The sequence below is a fragment of the Petromyzon marinus genome, chromosome 26 (assembly GCF_048934315.1).
Source record: "Petromyzon marinus isolate PM22_M1 ecotype Great Lakes invasive population chromosome 26, UKy_Petmar_22M1.pri1.0, whole genome shotgun sequence".
Classification (NCBI taxonomy): domain Eukaryota; kingdom Metazoa; phylum Chordata; class Hyperoartia; order Petromyzontiformes; family Petromyzontidae; genus Petromyzon; species Petromyzon marinus.
In genome coordinates, this window is record NC_133692.1 from 9967146 (window position 1) to 9987330 (window position 20185).

A 20185-nucleotide genomic window follows, 5' to 3' on the forward strand; every position below is an offset into this window, starting at 1 on the left:
GATTTAGAATGCTCGGTTGACCCTGGCCCCCGTAAGTGACCCAAACAAGTTTTGCGTCGTAATTTCTCGCGTCCCAAATATTAACATTGTCAGTTTTCCGGTGCCTTTTTTTTAACTCGCAAGCCTGGACTCGCCCACGTTTTTGCATCATTTCACCTTCGCATCCCCTCTAGAACGTTACGGTAGTTCGCACCAGTCGTGCGTTTGGGCACGTTCGGCGCATTCTCCTATGTCCCCCCCCCCTCCTCCCCTTGTGGAATTGCCACAGCCCAAAACGTTTGCTCATTACAACGCGACGCCGTTTCAGTTGCAGGCCTGTTTCACTATTAATGATGCCAATAGTAAAGAACTGTCAGCACCGTGTGCGGGTGTCCGGTGCGAACGGCTGACTGCGTAGATTCCTGGAGAGAGAGAGTGGAGGTCTTCACTTCGCTCAAGGCCGGGAATCTAAATCATTGCGCGATGTTTCCCACGCTACATAAAAGGAAAAAAATCCTTCTTCCAAGCCCTCGTTTTAATTACGCGGGCACAGCCTCGATGATGTTATGCCATTCCAGCAATGGAAAGGAACACGGGCTTTTAAATAATGAGGAGATTTTGATAAATGCTCTCTTTGTAACAATCCATCACGTAGTCACGTGGGCTTATTAAAAAAATATTTTAGTCTCCCCAAGGAGGATCGTTACCAGAGGTGATCGAAAGTTTCTGTCCTAACCTAGAGAGCAATCAGCGACCTTGATGAAGCTGTGGTATTTCTCTACACAGTTCCCTCTTTAAGTGCAATGCACTCGCTCCGTGAGCCTTGATGTCTCAAGGTTTTAATCACAACCCAGAACAGACTGTCTCCCTCGTCATACCACTCCCAACCGTGGCGACGTGCGGAAGGTATTGAAAGCCACGTCTGGTGAGTGTGGGTTGTCTTAAGATTTCAATGGACGTTGTCTCAAACATTTTTCAAGATTCTTCTGCATGGAGTATTTATCAGAAGCTGATGAGCAAACCAGACGGTTTCACGCTAAATGTTGATGAAGATGATAATTCGATCCCATGAAATGTGAATTCAATCTTTGCTGTCACGCCATTCCCTCTATGTCAGGCCAGCCACGCAGTTTTTAATCTCCCCCTGACACAAAAAGTCAAGACCATTGTCTCTCATTGCCATAACATGCCCCGGGGAGTTTTCATCTCCATTTCCAGCCCTAACGTTGGAGGGGTGGAACATTCCACATTCCCTTGGAAAGAGCCAGGATCCCATTTAAATGGCCACTACATTTATCTGAGGCTCCTTCTGAATGTATTTATATATTGCATTTTTGAACTTCGCTGAAATATAAATCAAGAGGTTATCGAGGTTCATGATGTTCATGTCGTCACACCTCCATTATTTCTTCCTGCTTTCTGCAGGAGCCATATTAATATATTGATGCGGGCTACCACATTGAAATATAGAATAATAGGGTGTAAGAGAGTGATTTTTTCATGCCGTGCTCCGAAATATGTTTGGGTGACTTTTGGTCATGCCCGTGATACCTACACAGGGCCGGCACTGCTTTGATTGTGGGTTCAATTCCGGCCAGCCACCAGAGAATAAATCAGCTTCTCAATAAGAAAGGTGGCCACGAGAACAGTAATGGATTCTTGAATCTGGTGGGATGGACATTTGAATGGTATCCCTACCAACGCGTATTGCGGTTTCTCCAAGTGTTCTGCGTTCCTCGCGCTTGATTAGGAATTGATCAAACTGTCCCAAAGCAGTAGCCTCCTGAAAAATAGTCCCGAGACTCCGAGACAATCCTGGGTAAATGAGCCCATTACTACATGAAAAATATATTTTAACAGTCTCAGCCAGCTCACCAATAACTGCACGCAAACTAAGTTGTCACGTGAGGATTGCTCCTCTCAGGCAAATGTTTGGTGTTGCTAATCTACATTGGCGGTCCTGAATCACATTTCAATGTTTGAGGAGCAGTTCGTCTACATAACCAAGCACTTTTGAATTTCCACAAAGAGGTGCTCGTTTTGATCATCCCCACCGTCAAACATGGAGGTGGTAGAAAATCTGTGGAGGGAGCTGAAGGTTCGAGTTGCCAAACGTCAGCCTCGAAACCTTAATGACTTGGAGAAGATCTGCAAAGAGGAGTGGGACAAAATCCCTCCTGAGATGTGTGCAAACCTGGTGGCCAACTACAAGAAACGTCTGACCTCTGTGATTGCCAACAAGTGTTTTGCCATCAAGTACTAAGTCATGTTTTGCAGAGGGGTCAAATACTTATTTCCCTCATTAAAATGCAAATCAATTTATAACATTTTTGACATGCGTTTTTCTGAATTTTATGTTGTTATTCTGTCTCTCACTGTTCAAATTAACCTACCATTAAAATTATAGACTGATCATTTCTTTGTCAGTGGGCAAACGTACAAAATCAGCAGGGGATCAACTACTTTTTTCCCTCACTGTAATGCTGTTTTTTTGCACAATGTTGACTGGACTCAATAAAACTCACTGCTCGGGCAAACCCAGCTCTCTACAACAAGACCCAGGAATCGAACTCAGGTACTCAGAGTGCTGGCCCAGTGCTTCGGTTGCAGTCGTTAGTCCACTGCGGCGAGGAGGGAATGTTTCTAATGATCATTAAAGAAATAAAATATACTTAGACGTATTTTACAATTATAATAATAAAAAAGAACTGCTGCATAAAAGCCGTGTGCAGAGCAATCAAATTCAGCACAGGCAGATGTCAGCAATTTCAATTAATTTTTGATCCTTTTGGGACCTACCTTAACGGCGAACATACATCACCGAAGCACAATGGCAAAGGTAAGTAGTGCATTTCGTGGCATTCATTTATTAGCCACATTAATTGCAGGTAAAGCGCACTAGTTTAATGGCCTCAGCTCAGCACAAACATAACACTGGTGGCTATCAGCCACAACAGCGTGCATTTCTTAAATGAAAGTTCGTTGGAAGTTGTTTCGGTGTGTTGGCATCCCCCCCCCTCCACCCCCTCCACCGATAGAAAGTGTGTGTAAAATTAATGCAGTGCACAAACTAAATCATAAATGTTTACTGCCCTATCTCGACCGTCGTTGTACATCGTGTGTACAATTCGTTAACCGAGCTGTAGCATTCACAAACAATTTGCATAAGGGGTCGTCCATTTTTTTTTCCACCCGCAATTCAATGAACGGGAGTGTTCGAATCGATTGTAATCAATGATTCTCTGCATTGTTACATGCCTGGTGATTAACCAATCCCCACATGGATTTAATTCCTTATTACGCTTGTTTATCTAGGAGAGCCTGAGTCTTGACCCTTTTTACGGACGATCCTCCGAAATTTTTCGCAGTAGGTGGGGGGGAGGGGGGGGTGCTGCTCGGTGCAATGCCAATTAGGTAATACGCAGGTAAATATTCAGCACAGCAATAAATGACCGATGCAAATTATATAAATAAATAACCCCTAATGGGAGTAAGCCAGAAAACCCAGAGGAAAGACATGCAGAACATGGGCAGAATGTACAAAATCAACACAGGAAGGCTGGTTCGGATTCGAACCCAGACTCTTGTTGCTGCGAGGCACAAGTATTAGCACGACGCCACTCTGCCGCCCTTTGCCAAAGCAGATTTGAAATAGAAATACAAGCGATGCGAGTAAATATCTGTACATTCCACGTAGTTTGCGGCTCCACGTTCGAGATCGCAGTCACACGCGAGACTGGATCCAGTTAAGTTCGAACATTTGATGATTATAGGACCGCTGTGATGACGAATCCGGCAAATGACACAATTACACAAAGACACGCTGCTGACACGCGGCCAAAATCTCACTCTCGCTTAATAGGGTGGCCAGTTCCTGCCGATCTCGCTGCACAAAAAAAAAACACAGCACTCTCAATCTATAATGCACCCTCCAACCACCCACTGGTGCATAACACTTGATTGCTGCATTGATTGAAAGGGCTGGGCTAAAATTGGAAGCACCTCCAGCCAAACCTCATATAAATAAAAGAGCGAGTCGAGCAAGCCAGTCTGTTAAGTGAGGGGCGCCCATTGAAATTTATTGCACAATTGCATTAAAGTTGGATTTTTACAATTTCACGGCTTACTTTCAACTAATGTGGCTTTGCATATTAAAATTGTTAACTGCATATAAAGGATGATGAAATAGCATTGAGTGTGTGTACATTACATCCTGAAATTCAAGCCGGCTACATTGTGTGAGGATATCACAGATCCTTCAAAGATCTGGATACAGTTCCATCAGTGAGCTCCTACAGCAGGTAAGGCTGTGTCGGCTGGGTCATGTAGCCTGCATTCTCAGCCACCGGGTGCCAAAGCGGTTACTGTTTGGCCAGACAGAGGGGGCTAAACGGGCACACAGAAGAGACGGGCTGAGTATGTGGACTTGCCGCTAGGACTGGTACCAGCAGTAGCAAGATCGGCCTCTGTGGAAGAAGTTCATGAAGGACGCTGCTACTGGGCAGTCGGAGGTATTTGCCCTCCAGCAACAACGGAGGGTAAAGGTGTGACGCTCACAACAACGAGCAGAGCGCCGGACAGCTAAAATGCAGCAAGTTGTCACAGTCGGTAGGAATCCTCTGGAAAATTTAACGAGCCAAAATTGTAAAAAATTGGAAACAACACAATAATAACCATGGTTTAAATTATATTAAGAATAATTAACTACGATAAAAATGTAACTTAAAAAAATACAGGGAAAAGTAGAATGCAAGAAAGGTGTAACAAGCGAAGAAAAGGAGGAAAATAATTAGAAGTTAAACCCAAGAATAAATATATAACAACAAAATAAATAACACGACAATACTCTTTGGTTCTATTGGGTAAAGTCACGTAGGTGAAAATAAAATAACAAAAAATCACGACGTTTCAGCCACAACACAAGCGGCCTTCATCAGGTGAAGGGACCAGACTGTCTGGAGGACAGCGCTGGAGTGGAAGAAGCCACGCTTAGATCACGACCTTTAAACTGTGTGAGAAGAAAACAAAGCGCCTTGACAAAGGAATTAGCATATAATTTAGCATTGAAATGGCTCATTGAAATAGCTAAGTTAAAGTATACACATCCGCAGAGGCACCCCTTGACAAAGGAATTAGCATAGAATTTAGCATTGAAATAACACGATAATAACACAAGCAAAAGGGAGATAATGGGAGAAGAACAAGAGCAGGACGAACATGAACATAACAAATATAACGAAGGAATATCAGCAACTAAAACAGAACGAACGAAAACGACCAGAGTGCAGAAACAAGCAATGGTGGAAAACAATAACGAGATGCAATAAAAAACCAGGCATGAAAAAATAAACGATGAAAAACAGGGAACAAAAGAGACGGACAAAACAACAACAACAACAACACAAAAAAGATAAATCACCACGAGAAACAATGTGATCATAAGAAGGAGATGATGAAAAATTATGGGGTGGGGAGGGCGGAATGTCCTGTGCCATACGCTGCGTGGAACTCGCTCTCAACACCACTAAGCATCACACTGAGCGTGGCGGTTGCTGAATCACCACGCGGTTGCCCCACCCCCTTTTGCCGCAGCCTAACCCCGATTGGCTGCCGGTTCACCTAACGTTCACTCGAACCTCCTCAAGACTTTTCAAAACTCTCCAACGAAGCGGGAGAGTCCAGCTCGCACCTCCCGTGACGACCCGATCCACGCCGTGCGGGACCGAGTGGTGCGCCCTGGCTGAGCCACACCGTACCGTAAGCGGCGAAGATGTGGTGCCGCTTGGCGAAGGCGTCCGTGGTGCTCGAGCTGTGCGCCCGCGACTCTCCCCGGCGGGGCCCTCGCGTCTTCCACGTCTTGTTCCCTTTGTCCGGCGCCACCACCGCTGACGGCACGATGGTCGGGTAGTTCATCTCGTGCGGTGGCCGAGGCGGCGGGGGCCGTTGGGACACGGCCGACGCGACGACGGCGGAGGCCGCCGCCGCTGCCGCCGCTGCCACCGTGACCTCCGAGGTGAGCGGCGAACCCCGGAATGGCAGCGGGCGTCCCGCCAGCAGGTGGCAGTCGGCGTGGTAGACGCTGTGCACGGACGCCAAGCCCGGCGTGCGTCGCACACCAAAGTTACCGGACGGCGACGAAAGCGGCGGCGGTGGCAGCGGCGGCGCCGGCGGCGACGACACCACCACGACGGCCGTCCGAACGTCCGCCGGCAACACGTCGCGCTCGTTCGGACCGCCGCCACTGCTGCCACCGCCGCTACCGCCACGGGGACGGCACATGCACCGCGCGAGCGCCGGCCGGTGCCCGCCGCCGCCTCCCCCGTTGACGTGGTAGTGGTGGTGATGGTGGTGGTGATGGTGCACGAGGTGGTGGTGGTGCACCGACCTCCAGGACTTGCGCCTCTTGCGGCTGCCCTTCTTCCCCTTGCGGCGGCGTCTCGGGCGCGTGCCCTGCTTGCTGCCGTTCTGGTCGCGCCGCGGACGCCCGCCGGCGGCCGCCGCCGCCGTCGCCGCGGCCGCGGCGGCCGCGGCGGCGGCGGCGGCGGCGGGGTTGATGCGCCGCTGCAGGGCCACGTGAGCGTCGACGAAGGCTCGCGAGGAGCGGCGCCACACCTTGCGCAGCAGGTGTCCCAGGTAGCGCACGAGCTCCTCGTAGCAGCTGCCCGGCTCGCGGAAGCTGGCGAGGGAGCTGTCGCTGCCGTGCATGCGTGCGCGCTGCTCCTCCATCAGCTGGTTCTCGCGCTGCTTCGTCTCGGAGAACTGCGTCGCGATGACCACGAGGCACAGGTTGATCATGAAGAAGGAGCCGATCTGCGGTGCCCGGGATGGAGGGGAGCGGCGTGGGGCCACGGAGGGGAAGAAAGAGGATGGGAGACACCACAGGAGGGGAAAGAAGGACGGTGGTAAATGTTAAATAAGAACGGAGTTTGAGGGGCAAGGATTCGGGAAGAGAGAAGCAATAAAAAAAATAGAGAATTTACGTAATCAAAAAAGTAGCGTGCCAATGTAAACAATGAATGGATTGCAAAAAACGTAAATATCAAATTCGTAAGTCAAGTCGAAGTAACAATTTATAATTGAAGTCAGACTCCCCCCCCCCCCCAACGAATGGGAAACAATCTCATCTTGGCTTGTTGAGTGGTGGACACTCAAATCGGGCATACCTTAGCTTGGCTCTGAATATTGAGTGTGTACACGGCACCGCGTTAGTAAATAAGAATCTTTCACATTCATTGTGATTGGCATTCTCATTTTAATTCATGACAGTTATGCAAGCATGGTTGTATGACTCGCAACGGCATTGTGGGTGGACTCGAAATCAAAGTTCACATGACATCACATACCAGCACCGTCTTGGTGCTGACAGGGGAGTGAATGGTGTCAACAAATGTGTGCTAATTGCAGTAACATTTCAAATGGAGTATTGTATTTACAAATTGCACGTGTCATCAGCTTCGCATGCACATCAATCTGAGAAAAAGTCTAGTTTTCTTTTTATTTTCCGAGGTTAGAGTAAAATGTCTTCTGCTTACGTGGAATATGTAGGTACAGTGAAACATATAATGCCTACATAATGGACATACATAAAGCCCATATTAAATGCATAGTGAACTGTGTGGAAGCCCATTTTTCAAACAAGTCAAATAAATTGCATATTTTCTCCGTCCTCGTGTTTTCCCGCAAGAATGTCTTCAAGCAGGCAAACTCCGGTCCAGTTTCAAGATTTATGGTGTGCTTGGTGTAGTCTGCTCTTTTTTCCAACAGCTGCTAGAGGAGGGTTTATTCGATGTTACAGCCTCGGAAAAACCGTGGGGATCATTTGGGTGCCAAAAAGAGCAAAACGTGCACTTTCATCGCACATTTTATACCATTAAATATGACCTCAGACACATTCATTATCCGTTACCTTACACCACGACGCGTAATGACTTTTGTATTATGTGTCTCCACGTCAAACGGCTCGTTGGCTATCTTCCTGTAGGATAATTTTGTTTTTTTAAATGAGAAGGCCCAAACGCCAAATGGTTATAATTGACAAGGAAGATGAACGACACGGGTAACTGACGTGAAATATCAGTAGCGGCAAAATTTCCCTCAGGATACGCAACACTCGGCCTCTTTAGGAACAATCCGCTCGTTATAATGGCCACGATGACGATAAAAATAAAACTAAATAAGCAGGGGGAGAATTTTGCAAGGGCGTTTAAACGATGAGTATAATTGACCCCCCACCCCCCGTGATATTTTAGTGAATCGCGCCAGGGCTGGCAACCCTTGTCCTCGATCGAAAGAGCATCCATGCAATATTCATGAGTGATTATAAAAATACTAAAATATGTACGGCTCTTTGTCAAATCCATCGCAGGATGACCCCCCCCCCAGCCCTCCCCCCCCACACCTTATCAGTTCATGGGGGGGGGAATGTTTGACCATACTTCACCACACTTGTCAGTGTGGGTTCGAGAAAGGGAAGATGGGGGGGAGGGGGGCAGGTATGACCGGTTCATAAATCGCTCGCCACTGATGTTAGCCGTGGTCAGGAGATGAATGAAGGACCCCGGGTTCACGGTACAGTGCGCGAACCACTGTACAGCTGCTTCACTATTTATATGAATTAATATTAATATTCCATAATTAATATTAACGTGCATTAAGGTCCACAAATAAACGTGTTTTTTTTGGGCTTAATGCCTCCTAATGAGCGATGATTTATGGTGCCTCTAATGGGAATCTCTTTTCACGATCCTGGATGCAGATGCGAGTTGAGTTTTCATCTAAATCATAACAATGCCAAGGCAAGTTAGGTGTGTGCTATTGTGGTCTAATCAGAGCACGCTCACATCACTTACACCGATAATTATCTGTGAGGCTAAAAGGGGGACGTTTTTATCTTGGTGGTTAATAGCATGGCAAGGGGTGGAACGGCAACACAGTGGTTAGGGAGTTCCATTAGAGACACCATACAGATTTGTGCAATGAGGCGTCAAGCCACAATCGTGATTTATTTAGTGGGCATTAATAGATATTCATGTTAAATTATGAATGTTAAAATTACTTGACTATAATTAATGGAGTGGTCCCAACGTGGAACGTGCAGTGCACACCGCACTCCGAATCCAACGATCTGAATTCAAACCATGGCCTTGGTGTAACAGTGCCACCTGGTCTTGCCGTGGCCACCGGCACGTTCACAAAACCGGACGGACCCCGGCATGGCGAAGTCTGGTCAAACAAGCCTCGCGACCAACGGGGCGTGGGGAGGCCTTCGTCGGCAGTGGCTTGTCCGTTCGTAAGTCGAGCAACGTTCATTTTACACGGCGGTTTTCTCGTGAAAGTGCTCGTAAAGTATACTTTGTTAGGCTCCATCCAGGCAGACCCTGGCTCGAAGTCCCGAATGGCCGACTCATTTTCAACGCGGGCCTTCTTATTCTTCTTGTCGATCTACCGCTGGACGAGGGACTCTCCCTCACGCCGTGTGGACTGTGGGAAATGTCGACCACACTTCGCCACGCTGGTCAATGCGAAGTGGCGAAGCTGCGAGTGCTGGCCTTCTTTCGCACCGCACGCAGCCAACCGCGCTAATTGGAGGTGCGGGGGAAGGATAACAAACTGAACACAAAAAGCAGTTCTAGGTACGCAGCATAGGCGTGGGGCAAACAGAAGCAGAGTCCAGTACAGGCAATTCATATTTTGCACAACCCTCTTCCGCACACCACTTCGCTCCACGTAGCCAATGACAACCTGTGTGTGCGTGGTAGTGGTCACCCATTCAGGGAATATCCAAGCTCAAGCCTGCTTAGCTTTTGAAATCCGACGAGATTAGGCACAATGCGATGGGCGATGTGGTCCAGCGGTTACGAACATCGGTGATTACTTTGCGGTTATGAACATCAGCGCTGGACTGTCTCGGGACGCACATAGGATAGAGCCTGACATCTTATCGGGCACTTCCTGATGAAATAAATAAATGCATTCTATCTTTGAATATCTCTAGCGCTGGGAGACAAAGGTGAGCCAAGGCTTGCAAGACACTGATCACATGACCTCCCACCCCCCATCGCATTTGTGTCACGGCTATCCCCTCAGGTGATTGTTAACAGTACTGTACCTGCCCCTCGGGGCTACGAGTCCCAAGTGGGGATTCCTCTGAGGGGGCAAATAAATTCCGTGGATTTTGCACGGATAAAAAGAGTAGGGGCAGCTCAGGGCGGGTTGGGGCAGGTGGGGGTGTATGGCATCTCCGTTGGCGAGCGGCGTCACTTACGATAATGAGCAGAATGAAGTAGATAAAGTTGTAGAAGGAGTGGGCGTCCATCACGTAATACATGATGTCCACCCATCCCTCCAGCGTGATGACCTGCACGAGGGGGGGGGGCAGAGATAACAATGAATAACGGGACGTGAGTCCGCCAAGATAACAAACACCTCGTTGTTTTGTTGTTGCACGGAAAGGCCTGGGCCGACGCGTGGACAACGGCACATTGTGTTTCATCAGGCGCTCGCGGTGCATTCGTTGAAATGTTCACGTGAGGCTCCTCCCGTTGGTCACAATCATTGAAGTTCCCCGCGCCTCCGAGTAGCAACGGTTGGCATCGTGCGGTGCGAAAGAAGTTCAATATACATAGAGAATCGCACGTTAACATGCTCTGGGAATGCTGGAGGTCGCTGGTTCGATTCCATCTACTAGTTCGATTCCATCTACCGGCTCAGCGTCTCTGTGGTGGGGTACAGTGTGGGTTATGTCCACCTCTTCCAACACGTCTGGTCAGCGTGGAAGAGTAGACCAAATATCCAAACGAGGTAACTCTGGTGGAAGCCCTTCCACTAGCAGTGGCATGAGCAAGCAATCGCAGGGCTGTACCTTTAACTTGATATCGTAATGTTAAATCCAAGTAGGTGATTGGAAGAAGTGAAACTGTACAAATAAAACATAAAACACAATACACATTACAATGAAGCTATAAAAACAAGATTGAAAAGAATCAAATCTAAAAAGTGAGTCACAACAACTAATCGTGGAAACCACCGAGAGGGTGAATTGTTGGATGGCGAACAATCGCCACCGACAGCGATATCGGCCTCCATGATCTCTCCACTGCTAGGTGAAGCCATGGCCACGTGCCGACGACGATTGCCTGTTCTTTGGGGTGGTAGTGGTCGGGAGCGAGGGGTTGGTGGGACACCCACCTCCGGTGCGACTAGGACATGTTTGTAGGAGGTGGAGGTACAGAAAGTAGGTTTGTGATGAGTCACGTGGTCAAGTGCTGTGAGGCCTGACTCAGGATATCACTTCCCCGAAGTCAACAAAATTTTAAATGACAAATGTTTGAAGCCAAAATTGGTAATCGTACCGAGACCGAGCCCTGTCATAGGAATGTGGAAATGCCACTGCTGCCTCATAGTTTTCAATGTACCGACGGGTACCTTCACAACTTGCAGGTTTGAGCGGCGAGCATCATCCCCTCGCTATGCGTGGGTTCCCTTCCAGTAGCAAAGCAAAAAAACCAAATACCTCATGTTAGGGAATTGGCCAACACACAAACAGCGCACGGTGGCCCTTGCGAGTTGGAGTCTTGAGACTTAGTGCCGCTTTGCCGGGTAAATATAGAAGTCTTTTAATGTCATGCCCGCCGGTGTTGCGCAGCTGTGATTCATTTCATTGCTGAACTAATGATGTTATCGTCGCTCCACCTCCCTTTCTGTCACAAAATAGTATTTCTTCAGCCAGTACAGACAACAGACCCGACACATCCCCCCCCCGCCCGAATTTACAAACATTCCAAGTTGATTAAAAGCACACAGGGTAGTAGTCCCCCATTGCGAGGTGCTGCTCATCCATCTCTGCTCAAGACGGTGACAACTCCACTATCCTATGGAAAGGCCAGTCTATCTATCCACTCGGGAGAGAAAAACAAGATAGTGGGTGCTGTTGACTGTTCACAGAGTGGTGCTCATGTTTTCCTGAATGGAGATTGTTACGTCACAAATATCTGAACTTGACCATCCTGCGGTTATAGAGCGCTCACGGTTATAAGTTCAAATCCCATTCTGTGCTCTTGCGCCACGTGGGGGGTGGGGGGGGGGGGGTGGTGAATCTGAAACATGCAGTCATCAATGATGAATCTCTGTTCACAGTAAGTTTGCGTTTTTTAAAAAATTAGACATGAAAAAAAATGGTTTAGAGCGTCCAAAAGCACTTCATTGGAGAGATGGAGTTTTTAAATCAGCTTGTGTGCAGGCACCAAGTGGATTGTTGCATTGCAGGATCGTGCGAGGTAGCGGAGGCTTGGGGAGGCCTTTTGTTCAGCAGTGGATTGACCATGGCTGTGGATTGACCATCATCATTCCGGAGTTGACAAACTGATTACAGTACTGCTTTACGAAATGCCAAGAGTGATAGGCGTGTGGCGAGATTGGCGCCCGCCATTGGAATGTGGAATTTCCACTGCTGGTCCAGGCTCCCCCAATGGAAATGAATGCCACCCCAACGCTCGTTTGAGCTGGGAGACAGTTTTGAATTCAATGTATTTGCCACATAATAACAAGACACCACATTAGTCAACATTCAAACCGTCTCTGCAAGAGCAGAGATACTTTTAAAAGCTCACAACTCGTGATGATAACCTGTACTGTAATGTGGGTTTAAAAAAAATAGTTATTTCAAATAACTTCTTTCAAAGCACTTATTTTTATAATGTCATACAATTTGTATGATGTCACGTTGTATTCTGAATAATGTACGTGGTTGATTCTGCTCTGTTGTGTCACAGAGACAGTTTGGCTCTTTAAGCCTTGGGCATTTCCACTAAATCATAAAACGGAGCCCCAGAAAATAGCAAACATGTTATTTATTTCCAACGGACCGTTACGCTGTACAAATTTGTCGCTGCTTTGCCACATTTGTATGCACATTGTCCGTTTAAATAATGAACTTGATAAAAGACTAGATGTTTTTTCATTAACTTTTGTGCTATTTAGATATTCTATTGTATTGCATTGATTACATGACAATTATCCACAGCAAGTTCAATATTCCAGTGTGTGCTTTTTTTCTTTCTTTTCCCACGGAATGTATCGCTCGACTCTAGGACACCCCTTCCCTCCACGTGCAACATCAACAACAATCGCCATTCGACACCAAGTGGCGAATGTCGATAGTGCTTGTCCCAGGCTATGTGCACTTTAAGGCCACGTGAAGTGTCGAACACCCGCTGGCAAAAGAGATCCAGGTGCCATGGATTCACTGATTGAGATGACTGGCAGATGCACCGCCTGTGCCCCCTAGTGTGCTGTGTTTTATCTGCCCGGCGCTCTGCTCTTTGTTGTGCACACAACACCTCCCACAAGCACCACTTCCTTACCACATCCACTGCCTGCCGAGACCCTTTTCCATGCCTACATCATGACACCCAAACTCCCCAAATTCGTCAGCTACAAACTCCAGAATGCAGCCACCAGTCTTCTAGACCAGCGGTCCCCAACCTTTTTGGCACCAGGGACCGGTTTCGTGGAAGAATGAAGGACAGGTGGTGGGGGTTCATCTTTGGGTCTTTCCCCCTTTTCAAAGAAGCTCTCCAGCGAAGTTTGTTTTTTACTCATTGTGGCTACTAGGGGTTAGAGCTTGTGGGCTTACTCATTGTGGCTACTAGGGGTTAGAGCTTGTGGGCTTACTCATTGTGGCTACTAGGGGTTAGAGCTTGTGGGCTTACTCATTGTGGCTACTAGGGGTTAGAGCTTGTGTGGACTCACCGCTCACCTCCTGCTGTGCGGCCCGGTTTCTAACAGGCCACGGACCGGTACCAGTCCGCGGCCCAGGGCTTGTGGACCCCTGTTCTAGACCACACTTGCAAATGAAACTACATCACCACCATCATACGCCTCTTCAAACTGGCTCCCAATCTTGTATGTATTGTACATTGAACTTCTTTCACGCCGCAAGTAGCCAACCATGCTAATTGGAGGTGCGAGGGAAGGACAAAAAATGAAACGCAAAACAAAAGATCTGCCCCACAAACTTCTCAAGATTCTCCATGGACATGCCAAAATCTACTACTCACCCTCTCATCTCAAGCTTACGTACCCTTCACTCCAGCAGCCAAGGCCCGCGTATTGAAGCCCCAAAGTCAACCCCCATTTGATGGGAGGTTGCCCCTTTTACTCTACTGACCTGTCTCCTATCTCTCTCTTGCCATCTGCAACACTGACTCACTCCCCCTCTTCAAAGTTCACATCCACCATCTTCTTCACTGCCTACGACTGCTTCTTCTTAATGGAGTGGCATTATCCAACGTGCCAAAAGAGGAGAGTTTTCAATCGGTGCATATTACCTGCTGGCACTTAACTGATTGGAAATATGAACACCCACAAATAAATGTAAGAAAAGCTGAAAAGTAGAAAATAAACCATTTGAGATTGGAGAGATGCATTCTGGGAATTAAGGACAGAAATAGGAACACGTGGTTCAGAGAACAAATGCTAATTGTAGACACGTGGGCTTGAGTAGAAGACATTACAATGGGTGATGGCCAAAGGACAAGAACTGATAGTGGCTCGAACTTGGCAGACAATGATGATTATCGACATCAACAGATATTTGTTTTAGTTCAGTAATTTAACATTGAAAAATCACACTTATTCAAATGAGAGTGTTAATTTTAAATTCAGTACGTGAGTCGCTACACACACGCACACACCCATCCAGGGCTGCCAAAATATTTTTTGGAAACCCACGGTGAAATGCCAGATGAGACCCCCCGCCAACCACCTAAACTCCCTCGGCCCTTTCTGAGGCCCCCCTGGATCTGAGACCCGGAGGGGAAAACTGCCCCATCTGCTCCCTTCCCCATGACTCCACGCCAACCGAAACCCACCCACCGAAACCCACCCACCTGGAAGATGGCGATCCACGCGTAGCCGATGTTGTCGAAGTTGATGGCACCGCTGTGCGGGTTGCGTAGCCCCGCCCGGCACACCGTGTACAGCCGGTTCCAGTTGATGCAATTGCCGCTCACGTTGCCACCCTGGCTGTAAGGGTAGCCGTGGCCAGCCGCCACGGCCTCCCCTAGCGTGGCGAAGGAGAGCCCAGAGCTGTTGGCATCGTAAGACAAAGACGACGACGATGACGACAGCAAGGACGAAGAGGACTGCGGCAGCGACGACGTTCGCAGCGATAACGGCGGTGGCCAGCGGCAGCGGGGCCCGCCTGGCAGCACCGAGGGCGGCACGGTGTCGCACGTCTGCATGCCGTTGTCTCGGGGCAGCGAGCAGATGAAGGGGTTCTCGTCGTCGTTGTCCGACGGGTAGTACGGCGACATGCGGCTGTTGTTGAGCTCGCTGAGATGGCGGAGACCGAGGGGGGTGGGGGGAGGGGGCAAGAAGAAGGTCAAATAAGTAAGACGCCGCGAACGGGTGCTTGGAGGAATCAGAGTCTTGGCGATCCGTAGTCGTCATTGAACGTGTATATTTTAACGCAGTAGATAGATATCACGATTCATAATGGACTTCGGGGTTCACCCACGTAATGGTCTGGCCACATTTGTACACAGTGACGAGTTTCATTTGTTTGGCTATGTCGGGTGGACGAGGGCTCTACGAAGTAAATTTGGCCGGAGCATTATGCGGCCGAACCAAAGAAAACTCACTGATGAGACACTTGCCGGAGTCATGTTATATCGAGAACATTTGTGTGGACGGCCCTAAATTGGGATGTTTTGGTGTCTGGACAGATCAATTGAGATTTTTTTTTTACGTTTTAATATTTCATTTTTTTCTCCTAAATGTTATGCATTGATTCTTAGAGATATCATGTTAAGAGATGAAGAAACATCAATTTTAATATCGAGCTAGCATCCGGTGTCAGAGACTGTATTGACCTCTTATCCAGGCAATGGGCACATATCTTACATGCCCTCTCGAGATTGTTAGTCACATGAAAATCAAGCCGATGTTTTTAACTTGAATTTAGAAAAATATTGATGAAAAATTTTATTTAAATTGAGTCAAATGCCAAACCACAACAACAAACACTATCACAAAAATGTGACATTTTGTTGTTGCAGTAATTGGTGACTGAGCTGTGGCCATTAACTCACTGGACCTGAGAACCCAGTTGAATCATGGGTGGCTATCCAAATTTGAACCCAGGATGTCGGCGATGCCAGCTCAATTCTCTAAATGCCTGAGCCATCCCATCACCTCAATTAAGGAGCATCTCGTGTGTGGGAGGAAACCAGAGTAACAGCAGAAAACCCATCCTCGTGAAGTGATAACACTGAGAGGGGAGACACAGATGAGTCCTTGAACCCATTTGTGTTCCTATAATTTACCGATAACCTGGAGTTCAGTGGGTTTGCGACTTTCCACAAATCGATGAGTTCAAATCAGGCTTTGGGCAAAACTCGGATCATCATCTCTCTCGGGTTTATCAAATGAGAACCACTGGCACGGGAAGCCAACAGTGACCACCCTGCAGGGATACTGGACCCCGCCATAGAAATGCAGAATTTCAATTTACTTGTGCCTTGCAGATAAGCTCCACTTTTTTGGTCAATTGAGTAGCAAGACAATTGTTTTTTTCCGTTTGTAATACCAAGTCTATTACTGTACTTGTCATGTACCAGCTGATTGCTTCTAATGGCACTCGGATCAAGAGCCATGCAGACCAATGATCTTAGGGAGCACCCCTTAAGGCCAGCATGGCACGTATGTGGGTGATATAACTAACACCATGACCGACTGTCCGACTTCACATTGGCGATGTGAATCACAATCAACGCCAGGTGTTCATTTTATGTCGAGTCAACCTCATTGAGGCACAAACCAGTTCAAGCATTGTCCAGGTGAACGAATTGATCCTGCGTTGCAAAAGACTGTAGCATCCTTCCCCACAACCTCTCGTTCCCCGCCCACTCACTTGCCCCCTCTTTTCTCTCCGCCGGATGAAGACCGCTTGTGTTGCGATCGAAACGTCGTGGGTTTTTTGCTTTCATTTGTAATTTTTCATTTATCATTTTTATTTTCTATCTACGTGACTTTACCGCAAGAACCAATAATATGCATATAATATTGTAGCATCTCACACGAATGGCACTTCTCCCACAACATGCAAATATAAACTCGCCATACGACCAGACAAATCATTGAGACAAGTGTTATTAGCGAGCACCTATTAAGGCCAGTGCAGCACATGACAGAGTGGTGCAGCCAGCAGCATGCCCGGCCGCCTTTTTCTCCCCAAGGCTGAGCAGACCTAGGGTAGGCCCGAAACATATTCTCATAAGACTTCCTGCCACTGATATTCACTGTGGTCAGGTTTTCAACTCAGGTGGCAGGATTTGCAGCGCAGTGCGCTTGCCACTGAGCCAACAATGCGCACGCACACACGCGGAATAAACGCATACAAACTTCGAATGCCAATATATAACAGGAGAGTGACTCCCCTGAAGGGCAGGAGGCTGGGAACGGGTTGCGCTGCCAATCATAAATCTCTGCCATCTGCTGTCCACCACCGCTGCTGTCCGTCTCATCGAGGGCAACCCCAAGTATTCATCTTTTTTGGCAGTGAGTGTTTTAAAAACGCAGCTGCCTCTAGCGCCGCAGGCATTCGTTGGTGGCAGAGGGGGGGGGGGGGCCTCGGCGAGACCCCGGGAACAATCCTACCCATCTTGTTTGGTGCTGACGATGCAGCGACGAAGGGAAACGGTTGTGCTACATGCGCATGAGAGAGAGAGAGCAAGGGAGGGCGCGGTGGCGAGCGCACTCTCTCTACAAACCCTACGGGCCGAGTTTGATTCCTCCTATTGGCCAACATCAGCGATGAATATCTCAACTGGGCCTCCACTATGTTGACTCAGCCATGATCGAGTACTGTTATATGGTGCAGTGTGTCAACATCAGCAATAGATGGCCGAATGTGATATTGGCGAAACACCTATTTTCGTGTGCTCTGCCACCAGTAAACGGTGCATGCTAACAACACTCCCTGGACATCTGTGAAAAAGGAGATTTATACTCTGTGGTTCTTTCGGTAAAATCACGTAGATAGAAAATAATAATAAAATAAAACACGACGTTTCGGTCGCAACACAAGCGGCCGTCTTCAGGTGAGAAAACACATCTGCTGTTGTGGCTTTATATAGGCACGGGAGGGGAGGGGGAAGGAGGCTTTATAGCTCATCGGATTCCTCCAGTATGAATACATATTCTGATTCTGAATACTTGCCCCAATAGTCTACGTGTATATACGGGGGATGCTTATTGTTTGTTGCAGTAGTTAGCGCATTATGCCACAAACCCACACATACACCTGTAATATTTGCTCAAGTTTGCAAAAAGATGTCTGCGTATCCGAGTGCAAGCTTCTTTCTACACCTACGGAAATGAAAGAACAATGAAAAATGACAACTTTGTTATCTCATTAAGACCAGAATGACTGTTGTGATTTAGAGAACAATGACGTTGGTTGACCTTGGATCTTCGACGAAATTCAATGTGTGTATGATAATGCATTACGTTAATCAGCTTCAACGAATACAATAAGCAAGTTGCGAGTTCAAATCCTGATTGGCGGTTGACTCAGCCCATCATCTCCTCTGGGGTCAATACAATGATGACCACATTGTGGGGAAGTCAACAGTGGTTGTCCTATGGATAGACTTGTCCCAGTCACAGGAATTGAGAATTTTCACCACTGGATCCGGCTGTAAACAGGAGATGAGCACAGCCTCATGTAGAGCCCAGAATTAAAATGCTTAAAATATTAGTACCGCCACCCAGTTTTGGAAGTTTTTTTATATCCACCTCTGCTCATTGCATACGTTTCTATGTAGGGTTGAATCCCATGGTAAGTTTGAGGCTTATTGTACTGGCTGTCCAAGGTTGTTGAGGTTTGTATTCCGTATTCCTTGAACTTTGTCTCCGGAACAGAAGACTTGTGTCATCTGGGATGAGATTATTGACAGTAACTGATAATAAGGACAATGATGTTCAGAGATAAATGTATTGATAGCATAAAAAAACTAAATGTCCATAAATGTGATAAATCTCACGTTTTAAAAAAATTTTGAGCACCTGTGTAACTGTGCACCATCGTTATCGAATGATGGGCGATTATAAGTTTTGTTCACAGGTCAATAAGGCATTAAAGAAAGCAGATTAAAAACCTGACACATTTGAACGGAATGTTACATTTAAATGGCACTTCGGACCGTTCTGGTGGCCCGCTCTCAGTGGTGGTGCATTGGTTAGTGCACTGCATTGTAACTCCGGTAACCTGAGATCGTTTCCTTACCACGGCTAACATCTCTGTTGGTCAGTGGAATTAGTTTCTGCCAAAGAAGATCTCCCCACAATGGGCATCTATCAGTTCATTATTTAACCACTGAGGTTCATTGCAAAAAACTCATTTATTTGCTATTGTTTCCCCTGTGAACCAGTGGATACAATGTATTTCAACATTCCCATGCCAGGGTCCGGTCTTTATAAACAACGAACACTGTTGACTTCCCAAAGTGTAGTAGTTATATTTTATTCTCCACGAAGAGATGATGGGCTGAGTTGACGTCAGACTCGGAAGGGAATGCTCAGCCTTTGAATCAGGTTACAGCCTTGGGCACTTGCTATCTGCATCTGGCCAAGTCTCCTCTTGGTGGATTTAGCGTAAATGAGTTCTGTGTCAACTTAATAACGAGTATTCTGCCTTTTATGGTAATATTAAGATGTTCAATTAAATTACTTTCAACGATGAACATTGGGGTTGGTTGTTAGCAATCATCATTAACGTAATTTCCATGTTTCCTAAATCTACCTTTATCAAAACGTTAAACTTTTTGTGTTAAGGAAAGGAAAATGTCCGCATTTCTCTACAGGTCTTGAGGCTGTACCTTATTTGCAACTGAAGAAGAAAGAGTGGCCTTAAGATAGAATGCGTGCCCAGGATGTTAGCAGTTCTATTCCAGGATACGAACTTGGAGGTCTGGAATAGAAAACGAGATTCAAGAATTGTAATTTGAATCGATAATAGGTGTTGATTAGTGGGCCAAGTATACAGGAGGGCAGGTTGCCCAGAAGGGAATTCGAGTCTTGGTCCAACTGTCGACAAGGCTGCAGCAGCGGAGGAAAAATGCGTCGTCGGCTGAATGGCCAAGAGTGGCAGTGTCTAAAAAAAACCAATCAAATAGCGTAGCCTGACAGTAGTGGCACCACTCAA

General features: G+C 47.3%; 1 protein-coding gene across 4 annotated transcripts in view; it reads right to left on the reverse strand.

The window, feature by feature from the left end:
* LOC116946253 (voltage-dependent T-type calcium channel subunit alpha-1H) overlaps nt 1-20185 on the reverse strand; it is a 363323-nt gene that overhangs the window by 95138 nt on the left and 248000 nt on the right. For all 4 annotated transcript variants that reach the window (XM_076069824.1, XM_076069825.1, XM_032961269.2 and 1 more), the window contains exons 7-9: nt 14868-15312; nt 10244-10336; nt 5736-6789 (exon numbers count right to left, since the gene is read on the reverse strand). In XM_076069824.1, coding sequence (XP_075925939.1) covers nt 5736-6789; nt 10244-10336; nt 14868-15312 — 1592 coding nt within the window. The remainder of the gene's footprint in view (nt 1-5735; nt 6790-10243; nt 10337-14867; nt 15313-20185) is intronic.